The sequence below is a fragment of the Apodemus sylvaticus genome, chromosome 18 (genome assembly GCF_947179515.1).
Source record: "Apodemus sylvaticus chromosome 18, mApoSyl1.1, whole genome shotgun sequence".
In the NCBI taxonomy this organism is placed as follows: domain Eukaryota; kingdom Metazoa; phylum Chordata; class Mammalia; order Rodentia; family Muridae; genus Apodemus; species Apodemus sylvaticus.
Window position 1 is genome coordinate 19,455,449 of NC_067489.1, and position 14,017 is coordinate 19,469,465.

Here is a 14,017-nt window from a genome sequence, read left to right on the forward strand (position 1 = left end):
AGTCAGGTGGGTGGGGAGGAGCTATGAGATGTGGAAGTAAACCTCTACTTTGATGAGATTGGATCACAGAGCTCATGACCTTCAGGGGACCTTATAAGAAGCCAATGCAGCGCCATCTTTTCAGTCCTGTTCCACCAGGCTCCTGAAAGAGATTCCTGGTACACAGATCCAGACTCCACAGCTCAGGGAAGCCACTGAACACATCACAGAGAGAGGCAGGCTCTCAGGTGGAAATATTTATCAGACTCTGCTTGAGGTGAGTGGTTAGAAACAGGAGTGTTCTGAAGTGAATCTGAAAAGGTGAAGAATCTCTCATGTGAGGGTGAAGGCATTTCACTTAAATAGAACTTTCTCCTTCAGAGTTTGGCAGCAGTGGTGGATTCTTGAAGGGAAACATTCCCTGAATGTTACATCTTCAAGTCCCTAAGTTTCTGATGGAATATTCTTGGGAGGTAGAAACACAGAAACTGGTGCATTTCTGATGGCCGTCACCAGGCCCTGTGTTCCTATCCTGTCCTGAAACTTAATCCCACTGCTTGAAACTCTTTTGTTAAACTCTATTTCAGGAAATCAAAGCCAACAGGTCCACTAAATGGACTCACAAAGGAAGACCAAGAAGGTCCTTCCATCCATTCCAACTCAAACAGCCCAGAGCAAGCCAAGAGGCTCATGGGAACAGACCGTCCCATCACTGAAAGAGGAGAACCCTAGGGTAAGTGGAGGCCTATGTGTGTCAGCCAGCCCTGGGCCTAGGTGAGACAGGGATGCACCCCAAATCTTTGTATTGTGCGGATCCCCCAGAGAAGAATGCTGGGATATGGGCTTAAGCTAATAGAAAGTCCTGTGTATCCAGCTGGTATAGTGCACTGGGTGGGTGGGTCCCCTGAATCCCAGGGGACCACTGAGCCTTTCTCGCAGTGAGTTTTGTGCACAGAAATCAAGTTCTAGGTGGATGTATTTCAGTTAACAATAGGACAGGCACAGAAACAACAAGGAGGTTCAAAGGCAAGGTAACTAGTACTACAAGGGTAATAGAGACTTTCCCGCCAGGCAATGGTAGCACACACCTGTAATCTCAGCACTCTGGGAAGCAATGGCAGGCAGATTTCTAAGTTCAAGGCCTTCGTGGTCTACAGAGTGAGTTCCAGGACAGCCAAGGCTAAACAGAGAAACCTTGTCTCGAAAAAACCAAATCCAAAAAAATAAATAAATAAATAAATAAATAAAATAGAGACTTCCCAGAATAATGGGACTGGATGGATTAGATCTCCAGTATTTGTTTTATCATTATTATTATTATTATTAATGGATATTTTATTTATTTACATTTCAAATTTTATTCCCTTTCCCCATTTTCCCTCCAGGGAACTTCCATCTTGGAGATAGTTATGCAAATGTCTGTGTAGTCTACTAAGGTCCAGGACTCTCTTACATTTGTCAATCTGATCCATGGCCCTGATCATATCAGAGGAATCAGAGGGCCAGACAAAGGAACTGTTCCCCTGCTCTTTGGCAGGATTGGTCTGTTGGCAGATACAGGGCTCCCTGTCTTCACATATGCATCTCCCAATTATGCTTGCCTCCTCCAGGTTCAAGGAAACAAGCAGGTGGACTTTCAACCCATTCTGTAGTGAATGTTGCCCTTGCACAGAGAACCTTAAAGGGCCTTTTGGCCTTGAGGGGGGATTGATGGTGGAGATGTCCCGGGATCTCTTTGAGACTCACCGATATCTCCTTTGCTCCTCACAGGTGAAATGCAGAAGCCATGAGGCCTTTGGCCACACTGCAAGAAGCAGAACGAGTCCCATGAAGCAAGGCCATGCGCTCCTAGTCCCACAGCCTCTGGGAGCCAGGAAAAAGAAAGAGAACAAGGATCCTTGCAGGCCCCAGGGTCTACAGAAACTCAATCCAGTCACCAGAGAGAAGTAAGTGATGGGAACAGGGCTGGAGGAGGGAAGGCTCCAGGGAAAGCCGAGCTTATGGAGATACCATGTCTTATCTCTCAGTTCCCAAACAGAAAGGGCCTGAGAGCTGGTAAAGAGTCTGCTGGCCAGTGAGTGAGTGAGTGAGTGAGTGAGTGAGTGTGTGAGTGAGTGTGTGTGAGTGAGTGAGTGAGTGAGGGAGGGAGGGAGGGAGTGAGTGAGGGTGTGAGTGAGAGAGTGAGTGTGTGAGGGAGGGAGGGAGGAAGAGAGTGAGTGAGTGTGTAAGTGAGTGAATGTGTGAGTGAGTGAGGGAGTGAGTGTGTGAGTGAGTGAGTGAGTGAGTGAGGGTGTGAGTGAGAGTGAGTGAGTGAGTATGTGAGTGTGTGAGTGAGTGAGTGAGTGAGTGAGTGAGTGAGTGTGTGAGTGAGTGAGTGTGTGAGTGAGGGAGGGAGGGAGGAAGGGAGTGAGTGAGAGATTGAGTGAGTGAGTGAGTGAGTGTGTGAGTGAGTGTGTGAGTGAGTGAGTGTGTGAGTGAGTGAGTGACTATTTGAGAGGAAAGCTGAAGTGTTCGCGCACCATTGTCCGTCCCACAGGTATGATGAGCAGCAGAAGGCTCCCTTCCAGAAATTTCCAAGGGAGCCACAAAGGGGGGACCAGAAGCTCAACTTGGCTGTAAGTAAAGTAGATACCCTGTTCTTGAAAGTCCCTTTTTCTCAGTTCTGCCTCTTGGCACCTTCCTTCCGCCCGGTCTATTTGCTAACCTCATCGTCTGTACAAGCGAGATTTCACAAATCTTCTCTGGCAGCAACGATCCATTTGTTTATTGTCATAGTTCAGATGGATTGTGTTTGGATGAGTGAGCGAGCCTCTGCTGCAGGTCTCCTTATGGACCAGCTCGCCTGGAGGATGGGCAGGGTCCTCCTGACTTGCCCATGGATTTAGGCCTCCAGGGCTCTCCCCCTGTGGTCAGATTACAAACAGGGTCTACTCTCCCAAGTTTTCTGGTGACCTGTTTGGGGAGAGGAAGGGCAAGATGGAACCTATAGGAGAGGAAGAGGAGCCAAAACCACATATTTCTGGGAGCCATAAGCACTAGGGATTTCTCAGATAGATGATTAAATAATAATTAGGGTGTGGCTGCCCCATCTAGGTATGTAGCTTGTATTTATGTCACCTGAGTTTCGATTTATTGTGTGAATATTTTGTAGGTTGAAAATTTGCTGATATAAATCTGAATGATAAATCACTAGCCTCTAGAGTTTTGATTTTCCCGGGTTATTGGGATTTATGACCACTGACCACAGAGGGTGGATGACTGGGAATGCAAGCAGAATCCTCAGCAAGAGAAAATGGAGATGGGCAGTCAGTGCACAGAGCTAGCTTTGAAGATGGTGAGGTCACAGGGACCAGAGAGTAGCTTTCCCACAACAGTTCACCTCAAAGACCATTGGGAGAGACAGATGTAAGGCAAGCCAATGCTTCCTGCCCTGATTCATATCCCAAGAGAAATGGTTAGAATTTTTAAAACTATGCTGTAAATTATGTGGTAACTTGACTCTAACTGTTCTTCTATGACCAAAGAAATATCATAGACATCTTCCTAGCTGTCTCTCTGACTATCCATACATCATATTTCTCTTCATGTACCTCTTGTCAGATGCACGTGAGAAGGAACCTGCCCATCCTCCAGGTGGTCCATCTTCCATGCTGACAGTGCCCTACTGATCTCTCCATATGTCTGTCTTTTCTACAGCAGCCACAGATGCCAAGCATTCCTGGGAACAGAAAGATGTCTGTGCCACCAGACCAAATATCTCTTGGGAAGCAGACATGCCCTGGGAAGCCTGCCCTCCACAGCTTTGACAGCTCCTGCATCTCACATTCCAGACAGAAGGAAGGTCAGAACGTGGTTGTCCCTGGTGGTGCCAAGTCAGTTTTCAGGCAGGATGGAAAAAACACATCCTCAGAAAAGCTCCTGGATCAAAAGCTACAGGGTACCTCACACAAACACCCTGTGGCTGTCCCCAAAAGTCATGCGATCGGTGAACTGTCCCACAAAGAGTCAAAACCTGAGGGTCCCAGTAGGAAAAGGCAGCAGAGCCAGCAGCACCCTGCCATTCACCACAATAGACAGAACCCCAAACTCAGCTTCTGGGCCCCAGGTAAGAAAACTTCCCGGTGCCCCACTCAGCCTAGCCAGAATCCTCCAAAGAAACAAAGAATTAACTCTACCAATGCACCAGAGAAGAGCCATGCAGGACCAGGTTCCATGGACACCATGGACAGTCAGTCTCCTCCCATTGCTAACAGACTTGGACTAGAAGGCACAGCTGACATGAACAAGACACTAGCAGCCCAGGTACCCAGCACTGACCAACAGCTACATAGCAGGCCTGCACTGGTCCCAACCAAACCCTGTATGGAGTCCCACCAGCCGTCTTCTGGCCATGTTGGAGGCCAAGCCCTGAGAATGATCTTTACCAGAGTGGGTAGTAACTGCTGGAGCTGCAGGCTCCTGACAGATCCCCCACCACTTCCCCCATGAGAAGCAAGCACCTCCTTTGGAGAGCCCTGCCTTCCCCGAGGAAGGAGAGGCAGCAGGATCCCAGGCCAAAGTGAGTGTCCTCTATGAGGACCTTTGGGTCTCCTCCTCCTCCAAGGACAGTGATGGAGAATGAGCTGCCACCTGAAGATGCTACTCCCCTGCTCAGACTTGCCAGATTCTTTCAGGCTAATCTTCTCCCTAATTGTCCAGGTAGATGACATGACTGTATCTTGTCAGGTTACTTCCAGATGAGAGCCCCTATAGTGCATGGGATCACATCCCTTTCCTCTTTCTACAACTACCCTCTCCTCAGGATGATCTCTGGACTCTGAGGTGTGCCTCTGAGAAGCCCTCTGAAGGTCACCTGTCCTCTCCACTCTTGTCATCAGTGACCTCTAGTATGTCCTTTCAGCTACTTAAATGTTCAAAACTATCTGCCAGTTGTCCCATCTTATGAGGTTTTCTACTTTTTTCAATAAAGTTACCCTAGAAATTATGTCTATGCATTCATATTCTGGGACAAAGACATAGGATTTCTCACACTACCTATGACCCAATAACAATCCACAAACCCAAGTGGCACTCAAACTACTGCATCAGGTTCACCATGTTGACACTTAGACATTTTGACACCGTGCACAGGTACCTCCCAACTGTGATCCTAATACCCTGAGAGACAGGACAGTCTGCTCGCTCCTTCTAAATATCTGCTGTGTTACTGAAAGCTTTAGCTCTGTTGACACCCAGAAATCCAGGTAACATATACCTTAATGTAGGAAGCCCTGGTGGCTCAAGCTCAGGGTATCCTGGTGCAGGACCCTGACAGTTCCCTCTAGGTTTTCCATCCTCCCATTGAAACAAGAGGATGTTCAACAATACATAGTAATAGCAGTGTAGGAGGTCACATAGCTCATGTTGGTCACATGGTAGACCAAAGCCAGAGAACTGCCTCCTTTTCAGAGCTCAGTTGGCTACTTGTTGGGCTACTTGGGGGCCTACTAGCCGAAAGTCTCTCCAATGTGAGACAAATCACTGACTCCACTTGTCATCCATCCATGAGTTCAGGACATTGCAAACTTTCTCCATCTGGCTTTTGCGTTAAATGTGTTCCTGACAATGCCCACAGCAGTGCCTGTATTTTTCTGTGATCCTGTGGTTGAAATAGGGTCTCTCAGTGGCTAGAGGTTCAACAACTTGGCTATCAATTCAGGCTAGCAAGCTTCAGTGGTTTGCATCTCTCCAGGCTATTAGCCTGACAAAGTGCTACACAGCTACATCTACAGTTATCTGTGGTTGTTGCCCCAACCAGCAGCAGGCTCAGGTAACTCTAATCCCTTCTGGATCCTCTGGATTCATACAGGTACCACATGGAATGAAACTCTTTTGACTCAGGCCTAGATGTAAATGTCACTTTTATTTCATTAGATGAAGTGATGAGAGCCGTACCCAAGCTTTAAGAAGACATTGTTGGCCTGAGGGTTGCTTTCACTCTTCTAACTCTCTTTTTCTGTGATGTTCTTACCAGAGTTGGATGTACAATGTCTCTTACTCATTCTGTCAAATATTTCTCTGATTGGTCACTTTGCCTCTCAAATATGACTGCTTTCAAACATGGCTGCTTCCTTCTAGAAACAAACCTTACCTTCATTGTTAGGGATTAAAGGTGTGTGTAGGGATTAAAGGTGTGTATTCAGAAAGCCAGGTCTTTGCTCGGGGATGGTGGCACACGCCTTTAATCCCAGAACATGGGAGGCAGAGGCAGGTGTATTTCTGAATTCGAGGCTAGACTGGTCTTCAGAGTGGTCTCCAGGACAGCCAGGGCAACACAGAAAACCTTGTCTCAAAAAAACAGAAAAAAAAAAAAACAAAAAAAAAGAAAGAAAGAAAGAAAAGAAAAAAGAAAAGAAAGAAAGAAAAGAAAAAAGAAAAGAAAGAAAGAAAGAAAGAAAGAAAGAAAGAAAGAAAGAAAGAAAGAAAGAAAGAAAGAAAGAAAGAAAGAAAGAAAGAAAGCCAGGTCTTATTGTACTACTGAGTGTCTGCATTCCAGCCAGGTCACATAGACCTAGGAGGACTTTGAATGTTAGACCCTGCCAGAGCAGCCATGTTTTTGGAATTTCTCTAAACCTAAGCTGTCCTGATCTAAGCCCTAGCAGTTCCCTTAATTCTACCAGTCTTTCACTAGTCCTGAAGAGTGTTCAACAACAAGGAAGGGAGTATTCTGCAAGCAGCCTTCAGATGAAGATGGAGAACTCTCAGCTCCTCCTGCACCATGCCTGCCGGGATGCTGCCATGTTTCAGCCTTGATGATAATGGACTGAACGTTTGAGCTTGTAAACCAGCCCCAATTAACTGTTGTTCTTTATAAAACTTGCATTGGTCATGCTGTCTCTTCACAACAGTAAAACCCTAAGACAGCAGCAGTGCTAGTGTTCACATATGTGATGCCAGCCCTGAAGTAGATAAAGGCCTAAGGATTGCATTGATTTCAGATCTCAAGAGGCTACTTAGTGAGTTTCCAACCAACATGGACTGCAGTGTGAGACAATTCACTGCCCCACACCTCAGCTTAATCTCAGTTTTCATCTATGACTCCAGAACTGTGAAACCTTCTCATAGTTTCTGTAGCCAGGGTTTTGCAGCATACCTGTCCTTGTCAACACCCACTGCAGAATTCTGCACATGCAAGGCATTAGTGACAGCATCAAATGTTGAATAATTCCCCCACCTCTCTCTCTCTCTCTCCCTGTCTCTGTCCCTGTCTCTCTCTCTGTCTCTCTCTCTGTCTCTCTCTCTGTCTCTCTCTCTCTCTCTGTCTCTCTCTCTCTCTCTCTCTCTCCCCTCGGTTTGTCTCTTTGTGGCCATGAGTGTATGTGTTGCACAACGCTCCGTGAGCCTCTTAGGCTTTCCTAGGAGTATCTTACCCCTCAGCCAGGGAGTCCACTCCAAGGACAGACAGTTTGGATGTCAGCTCTGGATTGAGCAAAACAGCACAGATGCTTTTGCCTGGGCTTCACCATAACCACTCACCAGCCACTAGAGGACGTCGTTCAGTGTACTGAAGGTGACCACCACATCACTCAGCAGCCCCTGTAGGCACTGACATATGTAAACCTTTTCTTTCATACCTGACTCATGTTTTTCTAGTGGGGAAATATATTGTCCTCTAAAGATCATCTTAGTAGCTTGCTTCGGTGCCAAGGAAACTGAGAGCCAAAAATTAACCAGGTTGCAGCAATTACCTAGGGACTGTGAGAGCTAGTCTCCACTGAAGATGAAGGGAGTCTACACGTGCCTCTTCCAGGACTCCATCTGGGTGAGAAGCGCCTGTGCTGATGTACACAGATGTTGAAACATCTGCATTCTAATGACTTTTACTGGCATATTTGCCATATACTTTTCCTTCAATTGTATGTAGCAAGGTATCTAAAGACTCTAAGTTTGTTACAAAACAACATTTAGAGAAGGAAGGAGTAATAACAGGGACTCTTTCTGCATATGTATGAAAAATCATCAACTCCATTAATATAAAGATTGTGGCAATATTCCAGGGACCTCCCAGCTTCCCTGCGACTCTCCAGGGTTCAAGAACAGCTGCTGATGTACCAAGAGCATCAGCACAAATCTGGCATCTGCAAACAGGCACCTTGTCTGTCAGCAACTTCAGACACCCCCAAGTGAGAGTAGCACACACGTGAATGTGAGTATGAGTGTCTGTGTGCACACATGCACATACATGAGTGGTTTTGCATGTGTAGATGTTACGGTGGGGTGACTAGGCTCAGGTATTTGATGCCAAAAATTTTGAAGTCACCTACAGGCTTTCAGAGTGAAAGAATCACAAGTACACCCTTATCTTCATTGAATCTAAAAGTATCCCCCAACTGCACAGGTATTAAAGCTGGATTATTAGGTCATGGGGACTCCAACTTCAATATAATTTGAAAACGTTTCATATACTTGAAAATTAAGTGAAAGACTTATAAATAGCATGAGCAAAGTACAGTGGATAATAGGGGATATTTTCTTTTTTAGATACAACCTGTTTTAGTAGCTGAAACTTTGAGCTCACTTGACATCTCAAACTGGCCTTCAACTTGTGAGCCCCCTACTTAGTCTCCCAAGAGCTGGGATTATTGTCTTGTCCACCTCAGAAAACAGTTTAATTGAATTCTACTTAAACATCTTAAAACACAGGGAATATGGAGGGAAATTGCCTTTAGCAAAGGAATAAATTTCACTTTCAGAAGATCATGCCATGTGCTTCCTTGATCGGTCTGAACAACATTATACTAAATCAAATAAGCCAGACATAGAAATATAACCACCACTATCTGGTCTCACTGCCATGTGGACTCTCAGAAGAAATCACAGCACGTACATAGAAACAGAATAAAACTGTTGTCAGGTAGAGAGGGGGGAAACAAGGAGTGGGTCAAAGAACAGTCAGTAGCAGTTATATGGGATACATAATTCCTGATTATATAATTGTGTTGCCTTGAAGATGTTTGATAAGTGCTTGAGCCAGCTGGTCAGTCAATATGGAAACCATGATGGGGGAGTGAGGATGATTATAGAAAAGGCAGAAAGAGTTTGAGAGAGACAGGTATGGGAGGGCTTAATACCCTGTCAGTGAGCAAGTGTATTTTCTCAGAGTCTTTTAAAGGCAAGTAACACAAAGCATGACCAATTCAAAGAAGAAAAACAATGACCACAAAGCCTTACATGGTGAGTTTATGGTACACAATATCTGTGTGACTAAAGCCATTGATCATAAGCAAGAAGCCAGTCAAAGTTAACTCCAGAAGTGCTCCCACTGATAAGATTTTGGTAAGAAAGTAAATTTTGGGTGATCTTAACTCACTATCCCCCAAAGGATATAAACCTCTGTGATGTAGCAGGTTTGTCCATTTTCTGGGCTATAGCAAAAATTTCACTCTGTTGACAAAGGTTCTGGTGTTGAAAATGAAAACCTAAGTCAAGGAGCTTAACAATAGATTTAAGATGATGGAGAATGAATCCATGAACTCAAAATCAGCTCCATTGAGATTATCCAGTCCAAAAAGACAGAAAGGAACCAAAAAAGTAAAAACTTTGGACTTTCGGGCCACCATCAGCTGCAAAGCCAGGGATACTATAATACCCACCAGAACAAAAGGGGCAGACAAATAACCAAACCTGTCTGACCTTTGATGAAAAACTAAGTTTTCCAATATCAAAGAATCCCAACAAAATCAACCAGGATAAACTAAAGAGACACAGAACAAGACACATCCTAGTCAGCCCACCAAAGGCAAGACCAAACATAGCAAGAGTCCTTCATTCCAACGCCCTTCCTGAAACAGCAGGTGAAATCCGAGGTAACAGGAATGGTTGACCAAGTCCAAGGTGACTGATGCTAAAGTCTTTCCAACCTGCCAGCGGCTCACTCCTTTTCATGAGTCCCCAATCTAGGGCCTCATCTTGACCTCCGATCTGTGACTCAGAACTGAGAATGAAAGGGTCACTGCAAGGAGTGCTGTGGTGAGCCCAGGAGACGCATCACTGGGATTCTGATGTGACAATGTCTGCCTGCCCTCTGAGGGCTACAGGGCCCTCCCACTTGGGAAACAGCTAAGCAGTAAGTAACCTTAAAAATAAGTTGTAGCCTGGTATGGTGGTGAAGGCCAGCCATATAAAAGTATCTATAGAAACATAGTCAAGTTTCTATTGTCCTTCACATACAATGCATATATAAAGACTCAGTCTCAATGATTTTATTTTTTTTCAAGAGCATTTGTTTTTTTATGTTTGTGTGTATATGTGTGTGGGTGTGGACCATTGTGTGTATGTAAATGTCAGAGAACAACTTGTAGGCCTTTTCTCCCTCCTTCCACTCTGGATTCCAGGACAGGTCATCAGGCTGGGTAGCAAGTGCTTTCACGCACTAAGTCACCTTGCCATCCTTCCCAAAGACTCTGTAGTGGCCACTTGATAAAAACTTGGAGATAATTTTTTCCTCTACTCTTCCAATTCAGGTAACTGCCATTCGTTGAGCTGCTATCTCTTGAACATCTGCTCTGTGGCAGAATTTACACTAGGTACTGTGCCTAGCGGTGGCAGACAGGCAGGAAGGAAGGAGGCAGCCCTGAGCCCTGAGGCTGTGAGGAGAGGCTGCCTAGAGGAGGTATCTCCTTACCTAAATCAGGAAGGATTGGCTAAGTCAGTTAGTTCAGGTAATGTTGGGGGTTGGGGAGGGGACCAATGGAATGGAAGTTAAGAACTTAGCATAGTCCAGGGATTCTAGACAAAGAACCATAGAATGACACAAACAAAATCAAAATTCTAAATCAGTTATATTCACCCCACATTTTTCACTATCTGCCGGGTTACAGAGACAGCAGGAAGATACATCCACACATAATGTCGAGTATATCAGGTAATGACAGGATGCTGGCAGATAGACACGGAGAAGAAGAAACAAACAAGAATTGAGGCCCACCAAGAAGGTGAAGGAAACCTTAGAAGGGACATAGTTGGTGCTTTGGTATAGAGATAATAACGTTCAGGTCATGTCTAGAGAACTAACTATAAAGTGTTCATGTCGTGTCTAGAGAACTAACTATAAAATGTTCAGGTCATGTCTAGAGAACTAACTATATGTCACATGGAGCAGAATAGAGACAGAAGAAAGTAAAGATAGACAAATAGTTGGTTGGCTTTACTTTTCGGGCTATAGAGTATTTGATGGCTTATAAGCAGATATGATACAAAAGGACAGAACCTTAAAAATCCAGTGAGGGAAGGCTACACTATCTAGGCAGATATCTGGACAACATGATCAACACCAGAGACCATGAAAACAGGAACAGACATCCTACGCAGAAGTGGCTACTGGAAGATGGAACAGAAAGTGTGTGCCTCTAAGAGATGTGAAGGGTCAGAAATTCTAGGACTTGGTGGCTGAGGAGAAGTCTGGTATAGGAGGGGAAGAGGTCAGAGGTGAGACCCCACTTCTGGTTTGTGGGGCTGAGGGAGGTGAGGTCAACAGCCATACACAGCATGGGTATCATCTTTGCATTTGCTCTCTCTCTCTCTCTCTCTCTCTCTCTCTCTCTCTCTCTCTCTCTCTCTCTCTCCATGCTCACTCACATTGCGTGGCTATTATGTGAAATCCATTTGCTACAAGGCACCAGGCAGTTGGATGGTGAAACCCACCAACCAACGCGAAGGGGGAGAGGGGAGGGGGGAGAGGGAGGGGTTGTTTTTTGTTTTTTGTTTTGTTTTTGTTTTTGTTTTTTATTTGTATTTCTTTTGCTTGCCTGGGATCTTTATTCTTTGAAATTCCTTGATTCTTTCATCACAATATCCATAGGTTTTATTCATGTTGCTGTTTGTACTTCTGCTGTGCATTGAAGGAATTCACCACCATGTTTTATTGCTTCTCCTTGCTATGAATTGGGTTGTTTCCAGACTGACAAGTGTGAACAAACTACTTAAATGTGCTTTGTCTGTGCCCTGGTAATAAATTAGAAGTTTCCTTCAGTTGGCATCCGGAAGTGGAATTGCTGGCTCACCAGTGTCATAACTAAGCAAAAATATCACATGAGTAGTTTCCGGGCTCCACAGCCAATATTTGGCATTGCCTCACTTTTTTTCATTAAACCTCTTTTTATCAAACATGCTTTTTTGCTAAAATAATTTCCCTCCCTCCATTGGTGGGGTTCCCCATCCAACTGTCCAGGTATCTTATAAAAACAACTTTCACATGGGAGCCACCAGACATGAATGAACATGAGCTCCCAAGATAGAATTTAGATGAATCTTGAGTGGCTTTCGCAAAAAGTAAATCCTCTGGAGACTGTGGCAACTTATTACTTAAGAAGAAAGCAAATGACCTGCAATCTACCCCTTAAATGATCATGCCACCCTTGTGATCTTTTACTCCTAGTTTAGCACCACCGTCTTTGTTGGGTGAGATTGTTTGGGGGACACTAGACCTTGAATGTGTCAACCAGCTCAAAGCCATGCCCACCCTGCATTCTCCTGTACTAAAGATTCTCTCTCACCAATATGATCAAGAAAGCATGATTCAATTCTCTCCTATCAGACAGCTTCCAAACACTGTTCTCTGGTGAATGTTGCTCATGGATGTGTTCTCTCTGATGTACTCACAGGGTTTGGCCAATTGACCTGGGCGTGGCCAACAGCCCTGAGCTCCAACACAGCCATCCACCATTCCAGCTGATTGGGAGATGTTTCCCTTCAAGGTGAGCAAATGGATGGGCCTGGCCTGCCTCCGGTCACTGGTGCTGCCCTCGCCCAGTATTCGTCAGAAGAAATTAATCCACAAGCTGCAGGAGGAAAAGGCTTTTCGGGAAGAGATGAAGATTTTCCATGAGAAAATAGAAGACTTCAGGGAAGAGATCTGGGAATTCCGAGGCAAGATCCGGGCTTTCCGGGGCCAGATCCTGGGATTTTGGGAAGAAGAGAGACCTTTCTGGGAAGAAGAGAAGATCTTCTGGAAGGAAGAAAAAACCTTCTGGGAAATGGAAAAGTCTTTCCGGGAAGAAGAGAAGACTTTCTGGAAAAAATACAGAACCTTTTGGAAGGAGGACAAGGCATTCTGGAGAGAGGACAATGCTTTATGGGAAAGAGACCGAAATCTTCTTCAGGAGGACAAGGCCCTATGGGAGGAGGAAAAGGCCTTGTGGGTAGAGGAAAGAGCCCTGCTTGCAGAAGAAAAGGCTCTGTGGGAGGATAAGAAGTCCCTCTGGGAGGAAGAGAATGCCCTGTGGGAGGAAGAGAAAGCCCTCTGGGTGGAAGGTGGTGGCTTCCATCTCCTTGGGGAGCAGAGGCCCCAAAACGGTCCCTACAATGCCAATGAAGAGCGACAGTCAACACCCTTCCCCCGAGGCCGTGCTTAGTGAATGCTGGACACAGAGGGCCATGGGGTGCAGACATCACTGGTTGGGATTGTAGTCCAGGGTGACCCCATGTAATAGAAGAAGTCCAGGTTAACCCCATGTACTAGAAGAAATAGACACTAATTTGTCTCTTTGCCATGAAAGAGATAATAAAGTCCTGAAGAGAGGTTTGACAAAACAGCTCTTCAAAGAAAGTTGGCTTCATTCTTCCTGCCATGCCGTATGATCCTCTGATTCTTGTACCCAAGAATCCTCCACTTTATCACTGGTCACTAGGGCTGCCTCCAGAGAGTTCCCATTGTCCTTTGCTTGTGTAGGGGTTTGTAAGGTTGCATAAAAGAGACTGATGTCAGACAGAGACATACAGGGACAGAGAGGAGCTGAGACATCCTGCATCTGGCATCTGCTTCTATGAGGGTGACCTCGTCTTTACTTTGGCTAGTCTGGGAGGCCTGACTCCACCTGACAGACCGCTAGAAGTCTGCAAAACTCTTGGAAGTAGGAGAAAGGGGCTTTGACAGTGGCCAGAGGCTCAAGAACACTCTTTAAGAGCACCAACCTTTTCTAAGAATGGAGACAAAAGTAGACTGGTGGGATGATCCTGGAACTATGACAGTCTTGTCTCTGTATCCTTGCACTCAGATAGG

General features: G+C 45.4%; 1 protein-coding gene and 1 pseudogene across 1 annotated transcript; both read left to right on the top strand.

The window, feature by feature from the left end:
* The first annotated feature begins 592 nt into the window (after positions 1 to 592).
* On the top strand, positions 593 to 4,600 carry LOC127668553 (putative protein FAM90A10; annotated as a pseudogene).
* Positions 4,601 to 12,698: 8,098 nt separating this feature from the next.
* Positions 12,699 to 13,370, top strand: Ccdc70 (coiled-coil domain containing 70). Its single transcript, XM_052162192.1, has one exon. The coding sequence runs from the start codon at positions 12,699 to 12,701 to the stop codon at positions 13,368 to 13,370; it is 672 nt and encodes a 223-aa protein (XP_052018152.1).
* Positions 13,371 to 14,017: the final 647 nt, after the last annotated feature.